This window comes from Ovis canadensis, chromosome 17 (genome assembly GCF_042477335.2).
Source record: "Ovis canadensis isolate MfBH-ARS-UI-01 breed Bighorn chromosome 17, ARS-UI_OviCan_v2, whole genome shotgun sequence".
In the NCBI taxonomy this organism is placed as follows: domain Eukaryota; kingdom Metazoa; phylum Chordata; class Mammalia; order Artiodactyla; family Bovidae; genus Ovis; species Ovis canadensis.
This window is the reverse complement of record NC_091261.1, coordinates 67424792-67445000: the sequence shown is the minus strand read 5'-3', so window position 1 is coordinate 67445000 and position 20209 is coordinate 67424792. Positions and strand designations below refer to the sequence as shown.

Here is a 20209-nt window from a genome sequence, read left to right as displayed (position 1 = left end):
GTTCAATTTCTGGGTTGGGAAGATCCCCTGGAAAAGGGAAAGGCTAACCACTCCAGTATTCTGGCCTGGAGAATTGAAGGAATGTATAGTGCATGGGATAACAAAGAGTCGGACATAACTGAGTGACTTTCACTTTTAACCATTGTTTTAATGGAAGTGGTTCTAGTTCTCTCTTTCACACACACATTCATTTCAGTGACATTTGTAAAATGAAAAAACAACAAAAAGCATAAATGTCCAACATAAAGAAGTGAATAAATTGCGGTGCATCTAGAGTGGACAAAGCCATTAAAATAATGAAGTTTTAAAAAAAAATTTTGGGGGGGATGTGGATCATTTTTAAAGTCTTTACTGAATTTGTTACAATATTGTTTCTGTTTTATGTTTTGGTTGTTTGGCTGCTAGGCATGTGGGATTTTATTTCCCCAATCATCAGGGACTAAAGGCACACCCCTTGCATTTGGGGAGAAGCCTTAACCACTGTACTGTCAGGGAAGTCTCATGAAGATCTATTTTTAATACAAATATTCTACAGTGGTAAAGTAAATGTAATTGTTTTGGTGAACAAACAGAACAAAATTATTTCTATTCATAATTTTAAAATTGGAAAGATATGTCCCAAATTGTTACCGATGTTTATGTCTAAATAGTGGAATAGAAGCAATTCTTAATTATTTCTTTGGATTTTTAAAATCTTAATTTTCTACAAAGCACTTGTATTATTTCCTAGTAGTAACTAAAAAGCAACAAACAACTTGGGGGGTGGGTAGTGATCAGTGTCAAAAGCTGTCCTATGGTCATACTGCTAAGTCGCTTCAGTCGTGTCCCACACTTAGCAACCCACAGACGGTAGCCCGCCAGGTTCCTCTATCCATGGGATTCTCCAGGCAAGAATACTGGAGTGAGTTGCCATGACTTCCTCAAGGGATTGAATCCAGGTTTCCTCAATTACAAATGGATTCTTTAATGTCTGAGTCACCAGGGAAGCACCCCACTCCAGTACTCTTGCCTGGAAAATTCCATGGATGGAGGAGCCTGGTAGGCTGCAGTCCATGGGGTCGCTAAGTCAGACATGACTGAGCGAATTCACTTTCACCTTTCCCTTTCATGCACTGGAGAAGGAAATGGCAACCCACTCCAGTGTTCTTGCCTGGAGAATCCCAGGGACGGCGGAGCCTGGTGGGCTGCCGTCTACGGGGTTGCACAGAGTCGGACACGACTGAAGTGACTCAGCAGTAGTAAATAGTGCCGATCATATTTAGCAAAAATAAAGCATCTGGTGGCCACAACGAAAGCAGTTTTGAGGCAGAGTCACTTGTCAACAAAGGAGAAATAGTAACTATGGTTTGTTGACTAAAACAAAAATGCACAGCATAGTTCTGAGGAACTGCTTGGAAGAGGAAGGGGGAGAAGCCAGTACATATGTAATTTTGGCTAAGGGGTATGTGTGATCAAGCTTAAGTCTTAGTATAAGGTTGCTTCTAGGAGCAAATAGTTCATGATTTTAACGCGTTTTAAAAAAAGTATGGAAAGATGCAAGAATCTGGATTAATTAAAAAAAATTCTCTTAGAATGTATCTAATTATCTAATAGTTTTGCCTCTTCTTCCCCAAAAAACAAAGTGCCTCGTTCTGTCCTGAATACCTTTCAGGGTACCCTATATTGTAGGCCGGGGACTGCAGTGGCTGACTTCTTTTAAAACTGGATGGTAGCAACTATACTCCAATAAAAATTAATTTAAAAAAAACACACTAGATGGTGAGCAACATTCCTTGTTTCACAAGTTAAAAAATCATTTCTCAAAAAAAAAAAAATTTCCCCTAAATCTTGGCAAGACCAAGTGCGGTTAGGAGAATCAAACGCTATGTGCAAATATGCTTGCCAGTTGAGAAAAGCGCAGACAGAAAGAAAGTGAAGTCACTCAGTCGTGACCAATTAGGCTCCTCAGTCCATGGAATTTTCCAGGCAAGAGTACTGGAGTGGGTTGCCATTTCCCTCTCCAGGGTATCTTCCCGACCCAGGGATCAAACTCGGGTCTCCCGCATTGCAGGCAGACGCAAGAGGGGATAGGAGAATCAAACGGTATGTGCAAATATTCATGCCGGTTGAGAACAGCGCCGACAAGCTTCCCCCAAGACCTTCTCCAGGCCGTTACCGAAGCCAGTGAGCATGCGCAAAAGTACAAAGAGGCGGGGCAATGTGGGTTGCTTTAACAAGTGCGAGAGAAAAGCAAGGCCTTACCATTTCTGCATTTATAAGGTTGAACAAAGAAAAAGGCAAAAAGCTTAAAAAAAATTGAAAGCAGCTCAATTGCAATTCTTGAAACAACAGTCTTGCAAGCTCAGTCATAACTCTTGGGAACTCCTCCAGCAGCGAGTAGCTAGATCTCCCTCTGCAAAAAGAAAGGCCGAGCCTGGTGCATTGACCCGGGAGCGCCGGACGGCCCGCGCTACAGAGCTCGGCCAATCAGAGAGCAGAGTGGGCCTCCCCGCCGGTGACTGGAGGAGCGGGGATGAGGCGGGGCGGTGGCTCAGGCGCATGCACTCCTCGGCCGTGTGACTTGAGCTACCTCGGTACAGTGTGCAGACTGCTGTGAGTCCGCAAGCCGCTTTCTCTGCTGTCTGACCTGCTCGGCTCCGCGATGCCGGTGGACCTCAGCAAGTGGTCCGGGCCTCTGAGCCTGCAGGAAGTGGATGAGCGGCCGCAGCACCCGCTGCAGGTCAAATACGGCGGGGCGGAGGTCGACGAACTGGGCAAAGTGCTGACACCCACCCAGGTACCGAGGGCGGAAGGGGTGCAGCTGCTGGCGGCTCGGAGGCTTTCAGGTCGGCGACCCAGTAGAAGTGGGGAGGACGTTCCGGCCTCTAGTGCGCCGGATCCACCTAGGGAAGGGAGTCGCGGTGCCCAAGCCGCAGGCCTGCCCATCGCTCCCTCCCCCTAACTAGCGCCCGGAACCTGGCACGTGGCGGGCGGGGCTTGCCCTGTGGAAGAAATTGATACACTCTCCTGGGACTTCGAGGAGCAGGCAGGGAAGGAGGCCTTCCCCCGGAGGAAGTGGGCAGTGGCTGCTCACGCCCCCAGAGTGTCCCCTCCAGGCCGGGAATATTAGGCCGCAGTATGGGGAGTAAAAGCCCCACCCGAGGGCATTTGACGCATTACGTAACTAGTGAGCAGCAGGGCCCTGTGATTCCTCCTTTGTTTTTAACGGTCTGGAGCTGGAAGCTACCCAAAGGTAGGTGCGTTCTGCAGCTGGAAGGCTCGAGGGTAACGGCCGGCCGTGTTTTACCGTTTGGCTTCTGACCCCCGACCCCCTCCCCACTTGGCTAAGGCCTAACCAGGTTCTGGCTGCTGCAAGTTGGGGAACTAGGTGCTCGGACACCGTGGCCAGTAGTTGGTCCTGAAGCTTCGGGGCAGCAGTGCGAATTAACAGTGCTCAGATGGTTTAATAATTTAGATGTTTACAGAGTTTATTGTTTTGGGTGTGTAAAGTGCCCATCTGGCAGCCTCTTTTTGCCAAACTCATTGTCCACGTCTGTCCATCTTTGTTTTCTCTGCCCTTTTAAATGTACACTTAATTCAGATTTCACTTTAGCAGGCCCCAGATAATGTGGTCTCCAGTCTAGAGATTGTGTCATTGCAAATAATGTAAGGTTGTAGTCAGCAACCCTTGAAATCCTGACCTACCTCTTTCTGTTAGTAACATGCTAGGATACTAGCCCCATAGTGTTGTTGGGACTAAAATAAATAACGTATATTAAACATCACTTCTGGGTTCTTAGTAGAGTCAGTACAGTTGAGCTTTCATTAATAATTTCTGTGCTTGACCTTTGAGGAATCCAAGGTCAAAGAAAGAGTGCTGGTTTCTTCAGCATTTCTGACTTTTAAGCTCCAAATCTGTTCCTTTCTACAGGTTAAGAACCGGCCCACCAGCATTACATGGGATGGCCTTGATCCAGGTAAATTGTACACCTTGGTCTTGACAGATCCGGATGCTCCCAGCAGGAAGGACCCCAAATACAGGCAAGTTGGAGAAAGATGGGGAATAGTGGGTCATCCAGTGTGACCCAGTGCTTCTTGCACTGTGTAAGTCCCTTGCTGGACATGCTGTGTGGGAAGAAATAGACTCAATTTGGGGTGTTCACTTCCATGCTTAAACCCGAGTGTGCTTTTTGCTCCCTAGAGCAAGATTCTAGAATAGCCAAGAGCTGGATCTGCTCAGGCCTGTTTTTGTACAGCTCCATGAGCTGAGAATGACTTTAACATTTTTATTTATTTATTTATTTAGACTTTAACATTTTTAAAAGAGCAATAATACTTTGTGACATGTGGACATTACATGAAATTCAGACTTTGGTATCCCTAATTAAAGTTCTGTTGGCTGACTTTGCCTGTGATTTTGTCCTGACTTCCTGTGATGCTGATGGTCCTCTCTTCCTCCATGTAGGGAATGGCACCATTTCCTGGTGGTCAACATGAAGGGCAACAACATCAGCAGTGGCACGGTTCTCTCCGATTATGTGGGCTCTGGGCCTCCCAAGGGCACAGGTCAGTAAAGGTTGCATTTGGAAGGAGATAGGAGGGGAGCCTGGGTGTATATTAGGATTGGTATAAAGTGCTACAAACTCTTAGTCTAGCTTTTAGAGTTTTTTATTTATGAGAGCCCTTACCCTAGTGAAGATTTTAGGCAACTCAGTTCCCCTCTAAAGCAGCTGCCTGACGGGGACATTCAGACTCATTATAGTGTCAGGTGGCCAGAGCCCTGGGTACTTGGTTAGATGGACGTTTTTTTTAGAGAATAGTGTATTGGACCTCGCCAAGTTGGATCAGTGCTGCCTAGGCTAATGGTGGGAGATGCGCTGTTATCATGTGCCTGACAGGTGTTTCCATTTCCTGGAACAAGGAACTGGAATGAGGCAGAACACTTGATCTTGTACACACTGTTCAGCCATAAGTTACTCTGAAGAGGTACAAGAAGGTCCCTGACAAGGGACCTGGTTTATCTGTAGGCCCAGAAGCTCAAAGCCCTCTCATGCATTCATAAGAGGGACCTCTCTCCCAAGCATCTCTTTAAGTTCTCTAGAGCCAGTTATAAAATCAGGCAGTTTAATTATGGAAAGTATACCTATGAGAATAAAGCAGTTCTCTCAAGTAGCAGCTGTGTTCTCATTAACAAAAAAAGCTTCAGTGACTCACTTCTTTTTCCTTTTCACATTTGTTTAGTAAGGTATAATTTACATATAATAAAACACACAGATCAGAAGGGTTTAATCAATAAATATTGACCACTGCATACATCCATGTTAGCACCATGGGAAATAAGATGTAGGATGTTTCTGTCACCCCAGAAGGTTCTTAAGGGACTTTTTAAGTTAAATTTCCCCAGAGCTAATCATTTTCTGGCTCTTCTCTCTAAGGATTACTCTTGCTGTTCTTGTATTCTTATAAATGGTGTCATGCAGTATGCATTTGTGACTGGTCTTCTGGACTTACGGTAGTGTCTATGAGACTCATCCATGTTATTATGAGATTAGTAGCTCCTTCCTTTTCATTGCCAAGTAGTATTCCCTTGTGCAGATATACCACAAATATACCTCAGTTTGTGTAGCCATTCCCTGGACATTTGGCTTGTATTTCTAGTGTTTGGATATTATGAATAAATTTGCTGTTGCCATTCTTGTCCTTTTATGGGCATGTTTCCATTTTCCTTGGGTAAATACTTAGGAGTAGAATTGTTGAGTCATAGAAGTCCAAAATGGTTGAAAAACGTCTATGCTCTAATCAGCAGTATTTCAGCAGTGTACTGAAAGGAAGTTTCAGTAGCTCCATATAAGATCCATGCCATATGTATTGATAGAACCATTCCAAGATTCATCCATGTGGTAGCATGGGACAGGATTTCCTGCCCTTTTTTTTTAAGGCTGAATAATATTCCACTGTATATATATACTATGTTTTGTTTATCTTTTCATTTGTCAGTGGACATTTGGAGGGCTTTCACCTCCAGGCTGTTGTGAATAAAGTTGCAGTGAACTTAGCCCCCTCTCATAAACGGAGTGGTCTGGGTCCCTCCGAGTTGGTGCATTCTCAGAAAATGGGTGACATCTCCCTCTCAGATGCTTAGCTCTGTGTATGTCTTCCCTCCTGCCTCTCCCTCCAGGCCTGCACCGCTACGTCTGGCTGGTTTACGAGCAGGAAGGACCACTGAAGTGTGACGAGCCCATTCTCAGCAACCGATCTGGAGACCACCGTGGCAAATTCAAGGTGGCCTCTTTCCGCAAAAAGTATGAGCTTGGGACCCCAGTGGCTGGCACGTGTTATCAGGCCGAATGGGATGATTATGTGCCCAAGCTCTATGAGCAGCTGTCTGGGAAGTAGAGGAGATGTACACTGTCCCAGAGTTCCCAAACAGTGTTTCAGTTTAGTGATGCATGTAGATTTTCCTCCATCTTTCTGCCTAAGACCTGAGCGGTCAGATTTAGATTTAGGGTGACTTTTCTTTCCTTCTGCCTGTATTGTATAATTTTAGGGGGGTTATGTTTTGATCAAATTTGAACTCCGTTTTGGTGGGGGATTCTTTGGTACTATGATGCAGTTTATCAAAATGTTAATACAAGAACAACAACCCAGACGTTAAAGAAGAAAAAAAATTCTGGTAAAAGACCAGGTCTGCAGTATTAAAACAGAACTTCAAAGAATCTTTAAGGGAGGTTGAAAACAAAAAAGAGATTGATTGCCTCTGCCTTTGTGAGCCTGAGCACAGAACTGTGTGTGAAGGCACCTACTGGCATGTATTTTCACGGCTCTGTCTCACCAAGACAACCAGGGGCCTGCATGTCCACTAACCCCCAACATCTCAGGCTGGTTACTGCGTGTCAGTGTCCCGCTATGGCTCCTTAAAAGAGCAATACTGGAAAAAGCTCCATAGAAGAAGTTGCTTTGCTGTTAAAGCCTGGCCATCTAGGTGAGCAGCACGGCTGGGTAAGAGGTTATCAGAATCTGAAAGTCTGTGCTTGTTAAATTGATCACTCTTTGGTTTAAAAAAGAAAGCCGAAAAAAAAATAAAAAAGCAAGCCAGTCTGGAGTTGGTGAATGTTGTGTTAATTTTGCTGTTTGCTTATAGTTGAATAAAAATAAAAACACTGTGTAGATGAACGCGGCCTTCAGATACTTTGCCTTTTTTGGTGTGGGGTTTCATAAATAATGAGACATCAAGAGACAATCTCTAGGGAATTCCCTGGCAGTCCAGTGGTTAAGATTCTGTGCTTCCACTGCAGGGAGCCTGGGTTTGATCCCTGATAGGCAGAAGATCTGCAAGTCATGTGCTGCAGACCAAAAAGAAAAAAAACCCCGACAATCTGTTAAGTGAGAAGCCCCTTTCCCTGATCAGCAGTGACGATTGGGACTTGATTTAGGAACTATACAGGGGGTTGATACTTACATACGTGCCATTACACAACAGCAAGAGCAACTATTAAAACTGGAGGTCTTAAAGTCACAAAACTTTAGGCCAAATCTTGCCTGTAAAGCACCTTTGTATTTTCTAAGTGGTCCTTTCCAACCTGAGCGTGAAGCTGGTTGAAAACATTCCCTTTTGGTGTAGTTCAGTATAGAAACCACAACAATGACTAAGAAGTTAGTCCACGCTTCTCATTGTTCCGACCTTGTTCCGACCGTGATCCGTATAGATCAGTACCAAAAAAGGCGGGGAAGGGGAGGCGGAGGTCTGTTCACTGACCTGGTCTGTAATGGAGAGGCATCCAGGCCAGACCTGGCAGTGTCAGTCAGCAGGGCTGGGCCTTTCCCCACCTTTGGCTGCAGTACCTCCTCCTTTGAAAAAACTGTTGGGAAATGTTGCCTCGTGTAATCTCTGGGGATGAGTAAGGGAGAAAGTAATTTTTTTTAACGTCAGGGTTTTAAAATTCAATTTTTAAACAATATTTTGTAAAACAAAAGCTATAAAGGGAATGGCTACCCTATTGCCCTTAAAAATAAATGCAAGGGACTTCCCTGGTGGTCCAGTCGCCAAGACTGGGCTTCCAATGCAGGGGGCCTAGGTTCAATCCATGGTCGAGAAACTAGGTCGCTCACACCACAACTGAAAGATTCATATGCTACAACTAAGACCCGACCAAATACATACATACATAAATATATATTTTTTAATGTGAGAAGCAAGACATGCAGTTGTTAAGACATGGTAAAGAAAATGCCTAGCCTCCTCCATGGCAGTTAGCAGTTACTTGTTTTCTTTCAGAAGCAAATGTAAATATTCATATCAGCATATATCTGCATATATATTGTTTAAAGATTAGTCTTCTATACACTGGTATACATTGTTCTGTACTGTTCCCCCTAGCTAATGTACCTTCATGTCATATGTCTTAAGGTAACAGGTCACTACAATTCGTATCATTATTTTGAATAAATTATCTACTTTATAGATGTTTCATAATTAACCAGTCTAGTGCCTTCTGTGTTTAGATTATTTCTGGTTATTTGCTGTTTTAAAGAGTGCTTCAGCAAACTTTTCTATATGTATAAAATGCTTTTGTGAGTAATTTAGTGGGGTAAATCCTTAGCATTTTCAGTTCTGATACTGATAAACCATCCTCCAAAAAGATCACTCTGATTATATTCATGTCAGTGGTACATGAAAGCACCTGTTTTTCCATCTGCTTACCGATTTTCTCAAACTTTACCTGTTTGAACAGTTTGATATTTATGTATATTTTAAATCATTTATTCTTTTTCTCTAAACTCCTGTTTTCTTTGAAAGTTTTTAAAAATCTGCTAAGTCACAGTATTTTTTTGATTCTAGATACAGAATCTAAAGAGTAATGAGGAATTATAGTAATCTATTAGTTTCCTAGTTAAAACAGGTATGGACTCATAAATGATTCAGAAAAAGGTAAGCAGCCCAACCAAAAGTATCAAGTGTATGCACAAGAAGTTCACACAAAAAAGAATACATATGAAAACATATATTAATAACCTTAGAAGCAAGGGGATACCCTGTTTCACCTGTTAAATTGGAAGAAGTGAATTTGCCCTCAGGCACCCAGCTAGGAAGTAGGGGATTCGTTCTGAATGCAGCTCTGGCCTCAGAGCCAGCTCATCACCACTTCACCCACTTGCGCACAAATTCCTTTTGAGGTTTAGCATCCTCATGAAAAAATGGGTGGGAGGGAATCATTAATCTGCCTTATTTACCTCAAAGGGTTTTAGAGAACCAAAAAATGATCTGTTGAGATAAAATGGATTAATACAGATTAATAAACTTGACCTAACTGACATACAGGGATCATGTTTACAAATGGCTCACTTTCCTAAAGGCTACACAAAAGTGTGTCTATAGGTTTTAGAACAGAAAGACACAGGAGTCTGTTCTGTAACATGGTGCAGCTTTAGCAGCCCTGCAGAGCCCAGTATTTCTAATAAATCTGAACCCTTGGGAGCTGCTCATCATGCTGACTTAATTATAGAAAACATGGCAATTACTCTGGAGGCCCTCAATCCCTGGTGAACACAGACTCTAAGACCATATCTAGTCCAAGCTCACAAAAATTTTCTTGTTTTCTAGAAATTTTATAGTTTGATTCTTTACTTGAATCTATCATCCATTTTGAATTAATTTTTGTGGATAGTGAAATAAGGATTGGTGTTCAGTGTTTCCTATGTGGATGTCCAGTTGATCCAATACTATCTGCTGAAAAGATTTTCTTCTCTTCATTAAGTTGTACCTTTATACAAATATATATAAATTGACCATATGTATTAATCTATTTCTGAATTGTCTGCATGGTCCCATTGTTCTGTGTCTATCTTTTTGCCCATAGTAAAGTGTCTTGAAAACAACTAATCTCAAAAATATACAAGCAACTCCTGCAGCTCAATTCCAGAAAAATAAATGACCCAATCAAAAAATGGGCCAAAGAACTAAATAGACATTTCTCCAAAGAAGACATACAGATGGCTAACAAACACATGAAAAGATGCTCAACATCACTCATCAGAGAAATGCAAATCAAAACCACAATGAGGTACTATTTCACGCCAGTCAGAATGGCTGTGAGCTAAAAGTCTACAAGCAATAAATGCTGGAGAGGGTGTGGAGAAAAGGGAACCCTCTTACACTGTTGGTGGGAATGCAAACTAGTACAGCCACTATGGAGAACAGTGTGGAGATTCCTTAAAAAACTGGAAATAGCACTGCCTTATGACCCAGCAATCCCACTGCTGGGCATATACACCGAGGAAACCAGAACTGAAAGAGACACGTGTACCCCAATGTTCATCGCAGCACTGTTTATAATAGCCAGGACATGGAAGCAACCTAGGTGTCCATCAACAGATGAATAGATAAGAAAGCTGTGGTACAGATACACAATGGAGTATTACTCAGCCATTAAAAAGAATACATTTGAATCAGTTCTAATGAGGTGGATGAAACTGAAGCTGATTATACAGAGTGAAGTAAGCCAGAAAGAAAAACACCAATACAGTATACTAACACATATATATGGAATTTAGAAAGATGGTAACAATAACCCTGTATGCAAGACAGCAAAAGAGACACAGATGTATAGAACAGCCTTTTGGACTCTGTGGGAGAGGGAGAGGGTGGGATGATTTGGGAGAATGGCATTGAAACATGTATAATATCATATAAGAAACGAATCGCCAGTCCAGTTTAGATGCAGGATACAGGATGCTTGGGGCTGGTGCACTGGGATGACCCAGAGGGATGGTACGGGGAGGGAGGTGGGAGGGTGGTCCAGGATGGGGAACACGTGTACACCTGTGGCGGATTCATGTTGATGTATGGCAAAATCAATACAATATTGTAATCACCCTCCAATTAAAATAAATAAATTTAAATTAAAAAAATAAAGTGTCTTGAGTACTGTAGCTTTATAGCAATTCTTGAAATCAGTAAAGTCATCCAATTTTCCTCTTTTAAAAATTTGCTCTGGTTATACACATACATTTTAGGATCTGTTTGTGAATACCTATAAGAAACTTTGCTGGAATTTTTATTGGGATTGCATTGAAACTACAGGTGGATTTAGGGAGAATATATATCTTAATAATATTGAGTCTTCCTATCCAGGTGCAGAGGATGAGATGGTTGGATAGCATCACTGACTCAATGCACTTGAGTTTGAGCAAACTCTGGGAGATTGTGAAGGATAGGTAAGCCTGGCATGCTGCAGTCCAGGGGGTTGCAGAGTCAGACATGAATTAGCGACTGAAGAACAACAATTATTGATATGGTGGGATTTAGGTCTACCATTTTACGTTTTCTGTTTGTCCTTCTTTTTCTTTATATCTCTGTTCTCCCCTTACTGCCTTCTTTTGGATTATTTGAATTTTAAAATTTTTAATATTATTTGAATATCTTAATTCATCCCTTGGATTTTTGGCTAATACTTTTTTGGGTTTGTTTTTGGTTAAGTTACTCCAGGAGTTAAAATATACTTTTTTTTTTTTTTTAAACTTTTTGGTCGTGCCATTCAGCATGTGGGATCTTAGTTCCCCAACCAAGGATCAAACCCATGTCCCCTGCAGTGGAAGCTCAGAGTCTTAAACATTCATTGGACTGCCAAGAAGTCTTATACATAACTAATTTTTCATAGTCTGCTTAAAATAAGAATTGTACCACTTCATATAAAATCTAGAAGCATGGCAACCAGATGGGTCAAATAACCCCAACCTTTAATTTATGGTTCTCATATGGATTGCATTTATATACAGTGAAACCCTCCTCAGACAATGTTATATTTATTGTTTATAAGTATATGTATATATCTGTATATTTTAAAGACTTACAGGGAAAAAAACCTTTTCTATATTTATCTAGATATTTACCATTTCTTGCTCTTCCTTTCTTCCTAGAGATCCAATTTTCCTTCATGTTATCATTTCCCTTCAGTATGAGGAACTTCCTTTAGTGCTTATTGTAGAGTGAGTCTGGTATTGGTTTTAGTTTGCTTTCTTTCCTCTGTCTAGGTTGCTTCTCCACAGTCCACCTGCTTTTATTCCTCTGTATCCTCAGATAGTTGTTTTTGCATTTTTGTCTGTTTAGCTGTAGGAAAACCACACAGCTATGCCAAACTAGAACAGAAAAATGTTTTGTTTCATTATTTCTATGGCAAATATATTACTAAATTAAAATCAGAGGTATATGTAATTCTTACATGTGCATGTTTTCAGCTACCCAGGAATACTTTTTTTTTAATCAACTAATTACAGTTGGTGGTAAGTTCAATAAATAAATTTTTACTCAGTTAATTAGACATCAATGGTAAGTATTCCCTGATATTCCCTATGACTGTAATTTTTCCTTTAAACTCCTGGTTGCACCTGTCCTTGTCCACTATTGATTTAAATTACTCTATGCTTATTTACTTTTCAGTGGAGATTTAAACCATGAGCAGACCCCATCCATCTTACTTATTGCTACATCCCCAGGCACACAGTAGATGCTCAGTAAATATTTCTTGAATGCATGAGCTGAATGTATGCTGATCCTGGCACTTCTAACCGCCCCCTTAGTTTTTCCTTTATCTATAGCACTTATTTCTCTTTAAGATCATTTAAAATTGTAATTCTTATGTGTCAACATTTTCCTCCTACCTCTAATGTAAGCTCCATTTGGGTGAGGATCTTTAAGGTTAAGATACATTGACAGAGCATAAGCATCTGGCATTTTACCTGACATACAAGGTACTCAGTAAATATTCAGTGAATAGTTTCAAACCAAAGGGAAGCATCCCTTATAATATTTATGACAAACCTATAATAATTAACTCAGGGGAATTTAGTATATGCTGGAATAATACCAGACACTGGCTCTCTGCTCCCGTCTCCAGTACTTTTATACCTTTTCTAGTTACTATTCTGGTCCCTGTCTATTCTTACTGCTTAAGGTACTAGAATTGATGCTTTTGAACTGTGGTGTTGGAGAAGACTCTTGAGAGTCCCTTGGACTGCAAGGAGATCCAACCAGTCCATTCTGAAGGAGATCAGCCCTGGGATTTCTTTGGAAGGAATGATGCTAAAGCTGAAACTCCAGTACTTTGGCCACCTCATGCGAAGAGTTGACTCATTGGAAAAGACTTTGATGCTGGGGTGGATTGGGGGCAGGAGGAGAAGGGGATGACAGAGGATGAGATGGCTGGATGGCATCACTGACTCGACTGACGTGAATCTGAGTGAACGCCGGGAGTTGGTGATGGACAGGGAGGCCTGGCGTGCTGTGATTCATGGGGTCGCAAAGAGTTGGACACGACTGAGCGACTGAACTGAACTGAAGGTACTAGAAGGAGTTGGAAGACAGTCTGTACCAGGTGTTAGGATCACAAACCCACATTCCTTCTGATAACTCCACCTTGGGACATATCATTGATAAAACCGGGGAGGGAATTTTTATAAAGCTCAGCACCTATAATCTCACAGACATAAGGCCTTTATATAAGCTAGCTAGCTAGCTGGTTTTCACTACAGACAGAAATGGATGAAATAAACTACAGGAAGTTTAATGTCCCTTTGCATGGCAGTGTGACTATACTTAGGAGTATGGGTTCAGAAATCAGACAGGTCTCAATTCAGACTCTATTGCCTCCATTTACCCTGGTCTGAGCGAGCTTTCTCATCTACAAAATGTTTATAGAGTTCTATCACATGGTAAGCATAATGCAGTACAGCCTTTTCCAATATTACTTTCTGATGTACCTAATATAGGAATTTTAAAGACCTAAGCTGCTTAGGACACTGGATGTTAATTATTAAAGGATGGACTTCCCTGGTGGCCCATTGGTTAAGAATCTGCCTGACAATGCAACAGATATGGGTTCAATTCCAGGTGAGCAACTAAGCCCCTGAGTCACAACTACTGAGTCCACGCACCTTAGAGCCCATGTTCCACAACAAAAGCCACCCCAGCAAGAAGCCCGCATACCGCAATCAAGAGTAGCCCTTGCTTGCTGAAACTAGAGAAAGCTCACGTGCAGCAACAAAGACCCAGCACGGCCAAAAATAAATAAATTGATTAAGTCTTCATGCTAGAGATCACTTCTCAATGACCAGGGCTCAGAACCCTAAGAATATGAAATCTTACTGAGACTGTCTTGACCCCAAAGAATCATACCCTAGAAGTTATATATTAATATTTTCTCCTTCATTGTCATCTGCATAAAATTATTCTAATAAAAGCTGACTATGAGGGGAGGAGGTATCTACTATTACAGTGGGATCATTTCAAAATTTGCTTATAACGTCTTCTTCATAGCCTGCTTTTAAGGTGCCTCACTTCTCTGAGGACAGGGATCAAGACCATCCCCAAGAAAAAGAAATGCAAAAAAGCAAAATGGCTGTCTGAGGAGGCCTTACAAATAGCTGTGAAAAGAAGTGAAAAGCAAAGGAAAAAAGGAAAGATATACCCATTTGAATGCAGAGTTCCAAAGAATAGCAAGGAGCAATAAGAAAACCTTCCTCAGTGATCAGTGCAAAGAAATAGAGAAAAACAATAGAATGGGAAAGACTAGAGATCTCTTCAAGAAAATCAGAGATATCAAGGGAACATTTCATGCAAAGATGGGCTTGATAAAGGACAAAATGGTATGGACCTAACAGAAGCAGAAGATATTAAGAAGAGGTGGCAAGAATACACAGAACTGTACAAAAATATCTTCACAACCCAGATAATCACGATGGTGTGATCACTCACCTAGAGCCAGATATCCTGGAATGTGAAGTCAAGTAGGCCTTAGGAAGCATCACTACGAACAAAGCTAGTGGAGGTGATGGAATTCCAGCTGAGCTATTTCAAATCCTGATAGATGCTGCTGTGAAAGTGCTGTACTCAATATGGCAGCAAATTTGGAAAACTCAACAGTGCCCACAGGACTGGAAAAGGTGTCTTCATTCTAATACCAAAGAAAAGCAATGTCAAAGAATGCTCAAACTACCGCACAGTTGCACTCATCTCACATGCTAGTAAAGTAATGCTCAAAATTCTCCAAGCCAGGCTTCAACAATACACGAACCATGAACTTCCAGATGTTCAAGCTGGATTTAGAAAAGGCAGAGGAACCAGAGATCAAATTACCAACATCTGCTGGGTCATCGAAAAAGCAAGAGAGTTCCAGGAAAACATCTATTTCTGCTTTATTGACTATGCCAAAGCCTTTGACTGTGTGGATCACAACAAACTATGGGAAATTCTGAAAGAGATGGGAATACCAGCCCACCTGACCTGCCTCTTGAGAAACCTATATGCAGGTCAGGAAGCAACAGTTGAAACTGGACATGGAACAACAGACTGGTTCCAAATAGGGAAAGGAGTACATCAAAGCTGTATATTGTCAACCTGCTTATATAAAACTAAGATCATGGCATCTGGTCCCACCACTTCATGACAAATAGATGGGGAAACAGTGGATGACTTTATTTTGGGGGCTCCAAAATCACTGCAGATGGTGATCGCAGCTGTGAAATTAAGACACTCCTTGGAAGAAAAGCTATGACCAACCTAGACAGCATATTTAAAAGCAGAGAGATTACTTTGTCAACAAAGGTCCGTGTAGTCAAGACTAAGGTTTTTCCAGTAGTCATGTATGGATGTGAGAGTTGGACTGTGAAGAAGGCTGAGCACCGAAGAATTGATGCTTTTGAACTGTGGTGTTGGAGAAGATTCTTGAGAGTCCCTTGGACTGCAAGGAGATCCAACCAGTCCATCCTAAAAGAAATGAGTCCTGAATATTCACTGGAAGGACTGATGCTGAAGCGGAAACTCCAATACTTTGGCCACCTGATACGAAGAACTGACTCATTTGAAAAGACCCTGATGCTGGGACAGACTGAAGGTGGGAGAAGAAGGGAATGACAGAGAATGAGATGGTTGGATGGCATCACTGACTCAATGGATATGAGTTTGAGCAAGCTACAGGAGTTGGTGATGGACAGGGAAGCCTGGCATGCTGCAGTCCATGGGGTCGCATGACTGGGCGACTGAACTGAACTTCTCTCAGCAATACATTCTCCTACGACTGGCGCAGTGTGTGTGTGCGCGTGTGTGCGCGTGTGTGCGCGTGTGTGCGTGTGTGTGACATGTGCCACCTTCTAGTCTTAAGAGTAAAAAGGTGAACTGACAACTTCAGACAGTGTGACACCATCTTCAGCTCTGTAGAAGAACTTGAAGACACAGCTTTACCTGAAAATCTTGAATGGCACTTCCTGAGGGGCCATGGAGAATGGTTTCTGGAGGGCAGCTCTCCTGCATTAGGAACTGACGAATCTAGAAAGGAAACTTCCTGCTACAAGAACACAGCAAGGCAATGTGATGAACACTTTTATTTACAAATATAATTAAAAGCTCTGACAGTTATCATGCTCTTCCTTGGAACCTGAAAAAATTTTTTTTTTTTAAAGTGCATGCAAAAGAAGTAAAGCCTTTTTTTTTTCCATCATTTTTTATTGTAAGAAAATACACAGTTTGAAAGTGTGAATAATGCAATATTTATGACCAAGATATGGGATTTAGGGAGGGGTAGGGAAATAAAGAAAAAAGATCAAGATGATCTGATTGAGAGACAGTGTTGAACTCCAAATACTGAATTGGAAAAGGAGGGAGGTGGGGAGGACTAGAGGAGGAAGTAAAAAAATTTGATCAGAGAAACAGTTAAAATACAATATGAAAATAAGTAATACCTCTCCTTAAATTCCTTCTATACACAAAATACACGATTTGCCAAAGCCCAATTTGTGCTACTGGGATTCTGTGAGCTCCTTAAGTGTATTCACATCCTCTGCAACAGCAGAAAATGATTATGATACAATCAGAATATGCTGAAGACAAGTTAAACTCTTGCCAGCAGGTTCTTAAAAATCACAAGATCTCTTCACCCCACCCACCCACCCCATTCCCCAAAAAAGTAATAATATGTCACCACTGATATGTACATCACAATTAGTTTCTGTAAAATGTATCAAATTTTCAATCTTTAATAAAACTTTGTTTTTTTTTTTAATTCCTGATGAATAAATACCAAAAAATAAAATAAAATAAAATAATGCAGCAGCTAGTTAAGGTGTAAGGCTGCGGATATTGTGTCTCTCTCCCCCTTGGCATTTATTATTATTATTATTATTTTTTGCTTTACTTTCACAGATTGGTGGTAATGAGTGATTGCTTAAAGCAATATACATCCACTTTTTTTTGTTGTTGTTGGTTTATTGGTTTTGTTAAAACTGTCTCCAAAGTTTTCACTGAAACATTTTGAATCACATCAATACTGTGACGTGTACTATGAATAGAAGAGATGGCCAAGTTCTGGCCAGCACTGAAAGTTGACACGGGGGGAGGAAGGGGGCCCCTGATGGAGTAAGAATAAACAGGCACTAGTCCGACACGATGTCAGTAAGAGTAAGAGAGAGAGAGAGTGAGAGCAACGCCCGTTAAAATGGGGAATGTGGTTTTGTAGGGTCTGAATTTTTTTCTGTTTTCTTTTTTTTTTTTTTGTAAATGGCAAAAAAATTTAATCTCATCTATAGTCCTCCTTAGGAAAATCTAATGTAACCAAATTCCCAAATCCCATTCTGAGGCTCTCCATGTCAAAAGTTTCAATCTCTCGCTCTTGCCTTTCCAATAGGTACTTTATTCTCTCGCTGCGTTCCTTCTGAAGGGCAGCCAGCTCTTCTTCAATCTGAAATAAGCACAATGAGCAGTTCTTAATGGAAAGGAGCCCCTAACAGCATACATATACACAGAGATGCACACAGATGACACACAAACACATGGGAACCAAGCGTTAAACTAGTCTGGGGCAGGCTGGGAGAGTCCTGTGATTGATGCTGTGTGTCTCATCCATCATATTTAAAAGTTGCTCACAAGAATAAAAATGTCTGGGGCCACCTGGGGCTGGCACTGCCCTGCTAGCAAGTCAAGCAGCTGGGCTGATTTAGGTCAGTGTCCTGTCTCAGCAGGAGATGGTTCAGGAGAAGCTAAAAGACACTCAAGCACAATTAGATTATGTAGCTTTCCCAGAGAGAGTCAAAAGCCCCCTGGGTCATTAGCAATTTAGTTCTAGATCAGGAGCTGGGAAAATAGTCTTTCTCGTTGACCTCTGGGAACTATCAGAAGAAACCCCAAATAACTAGTTAAGCAAATACACACTTAATGGCTTTGAGATGCTTTATGGCATCTTTTCTACTTCATATTCCTTGTAACATCTAAAAGCAATAAATATTTAAAAATCTGATAACATTAAGTATAGCAATATCAGTCTCTCTTCATTTTGATTTTTTTAAACAGCTCTGCTGGTGCTTTCTTTTGGTTTAGAAACAGCTGAGAACAAAAACCAGATCTGCATTTGGCTTCTTTGGGCCATTCAGCGGCCATGCTATCAACTTATAGTACCTTTCATATGTCAAATCAGCTACCTAGTTACCTGTGTCACCCCTCAGACTGTGAAGGTGGAGGGTTTCTGAGCAGAGTAATAGACAGAATTCAGGCTGTGGGATCAGATTTACACATGTAGTCTAAGCCTTTTGAGCCTTAGCGTCCTGCCTGTGGAATGGGGACTGTGCCTACCTCTCAGGCACTATGAGGGTCAAAGCAGGTGCATAGGGAGCAGCACCTTGTTAACCCCCGGTTACACAAACAAGGGTCACGCCCAACCTCCATCCAGTGGTACAGGACCCCTTGGCAACAAGCTCATACCTTCTGTTCAAGATGTGCTCTGCGCAGAGACACCCTCTGCTCTAGCTTCTGGAGCTCACGTTCATGTTGTGCCTCTGTTTGCATCTTGATTTTGCTCTGGTAGGCATTGAGTAGCTCCATTTCCTGCTGGAGCTGTAGCCTCAAGGCCTGGCATTCTGCTTCTTGAGCCTCATCTAGCCGTAACTGTGGGCACAGAAGACACATACTGTGATTGGCTCCTAGCTTACAGTGCATGGTGACTACGCGAGGATGCTTCCTTGTCTGGACTGAATTGGGCCCCTCAGGAAAACAGATGCCCTGGCTACATTCAGAGTTACAAATCAAAGATAGCACATTTGGCCTGATGGGCTACAAGTTCTAAAAACACTTCCTTTAAAAATAAAACATTCTTAAGAAAGCAAAAACATTCTTTTCTTAAGGAAATCTGGCTTTCTTAAAACTACACTAGCCAGGAAAGCGCCACACTCCAGAGATTAAGCCTATTGGCTTTCAGAGGCAGACCCCTGAGCTAGAATTCCAGCCTCACTATTCACCGAGGTGTGTCACCTTAGTAAGTTACTTAATTTCTCCAAGTCTCTCTCTCTCTTTTTTTTCCATCGCAAGCAAGTAACAATAATATTTCTTGCTTTCTAAGATTTGTATGAGGAGTAAATGAAAAAATTCATATAAAATTCTAGGCATAGTTCTTGATGTCTACCAAAGGATCAGTAAACATCAGCTGCTATCATTATTTTGACTAACCATTTCCATATTTAGATATCTTTAAGCCCCAAACCATCATACATTTAGATATCCTTAGCTCTAAGAATAAGAAGAAGAAAAAAGAGCCCAATCTCCATAATATTTGAGGAGTATACCACAGTACCATTATGTTCTAGCAAGTAAAGTTGGTCCCTATAATGCTGGCTATACTTTATCCTGCTGGCCAGCCATCGAAAACTCAAGTCGTTCAAAAATCTCTTCCCCATAGAAGGTAGCCTGGATAATCTTAAGGGGCATATTCTAGTTCGAAGTAGTGAAATCTAGATAAAGTTTCCCTTGCTCCCTGCAGCACCCATACTTTGTATTATTTATTCACCAGGATACTGATCCTGTGTGGGGAATGGACCAAGGCAAGCAGCAGAAACGCCAGCCTTTCAATAAGTACAGTCAAAAATTTAGGGCCATTAGCAGGACTGTGTTTAGGGATGATGGCCCTCCTGCCCCACCAGGTTTAGTTTGGTCTAGATTTAGCAGGCCCTCAGTTCAGCTGGGAACTATAAGATTAGAACCCTTGAATTAGACAGTTGTGTCTACCCTGAGTATATTGGCATGTTTCCATACAGACTGCTTAGCCAAGATATTTACTTTCTACCTTAAACGGCCTTCCCTATTTTGTACAATTTATGACAAGTAACAACATTTCTTAATCTCTTGACTGAGTTATGGCTTTTTGAAATGTTATTAGAATAGTTTTATAAAGCTATTTTTATAGTGTCTTATTTTGTA

The 20209-nt window shown here is 41.5% G+C and overlaps 2 protein-coding genes and 1 long non-coding RNA gene across 14 annotated transcripts in view; 1 reads left to right on the top strand and 2 right to left on the bottom strand.

Annotated features, from left to right (window-relative positions):
* The first annotated feature begins 1941 nt into the window (after positions 1-1941).
* Positions 1942-7152, top strand: PEBP1 (phosphatidylethanolamine binding protein 1). The gene is made up of 4 exons (XM_069557959.1): positions 1942-2776; positions 3911-4020; positions 4445-4545; positions 6158-7152. The coding sequence occupies exons 1-4, from the start codon at positions 2642-2644 to the stop codon at positions 6373-6375; spliced, it is 564 nt and encodes a 187-aa protein (XP_069414060.1). The 5' UTR covers positions 1942-2641; the 3' UTR covers positions 6376-7152.
* A 4616-nt stretch (positions 7153-11768) lies between these two features.
* LOC138422677 (uncharacterized) lies at positions 11769-15903 on the bottom strand. Its single transcript, XR_011249974.1, has 2 exons — positions 14729-15903; positions 11769-12085 (listed from the first exon to the last, which is right to left on the bottom strand). It is a non-coding gene; the product is annotated as an uncharacterized lncRNA (long non-coding RNA).
* A 550-nt stretch (positions 15904-16453) lies between these two features.
* The window catches only part of TAOK3 (TAO kinase 3), a 186371-nt gene continuing 182615 nt past the window's right edge, over positions 16454-20209 (bottom strand). For all 12 annotated transcript variants that reach the window (XM_069557946.1, XM_069557948.1, XM_069557949.1 and 9 more), the window contains 2 exons: positions 18722-18904; positions 16454-17705 (listed from right to left, as the gene is read on the bottom strand). In XM_069557946.1, the coding sequence (XP_069414047.1) occupies positions 17544-17705; positions 18722-18904 (345 nt within the window). In that variant the 3' untranslated portion in view covers positions 16454-17543. The remainder of the gene's footprint in view (positions 17706-18721; positions 18905-20209) is intronic.

What these genes read in the sequence shown, in the direction of transcription:
- PEBP1 (XM_069557959.1), top strand. Translation starts at nt 2,642, where the DNA reads ATGCCGGTGGACCTCAGCAAGTGGTCCGGGCCTCTGAGCCTGCAGGAA. An exon ending in AGGAAGGACCCCAAATACAG is followed by an intron (nt 4,021 to 4,444) that starts GCAAGTTGGAGA and finishes TCCTCCATGTAG; the next exon opens with GGAATGGCACCATTTCCTGG. An exon ending in TGGGCCTCCCAAGGGCACAG is followed by an intron (nt 4,546 to 6,157) that starts GTCAGTAAAGGT and finishes CTCTCCCTCCAG; the next exon opens with GCCTGCACCGCTACGTCTGG.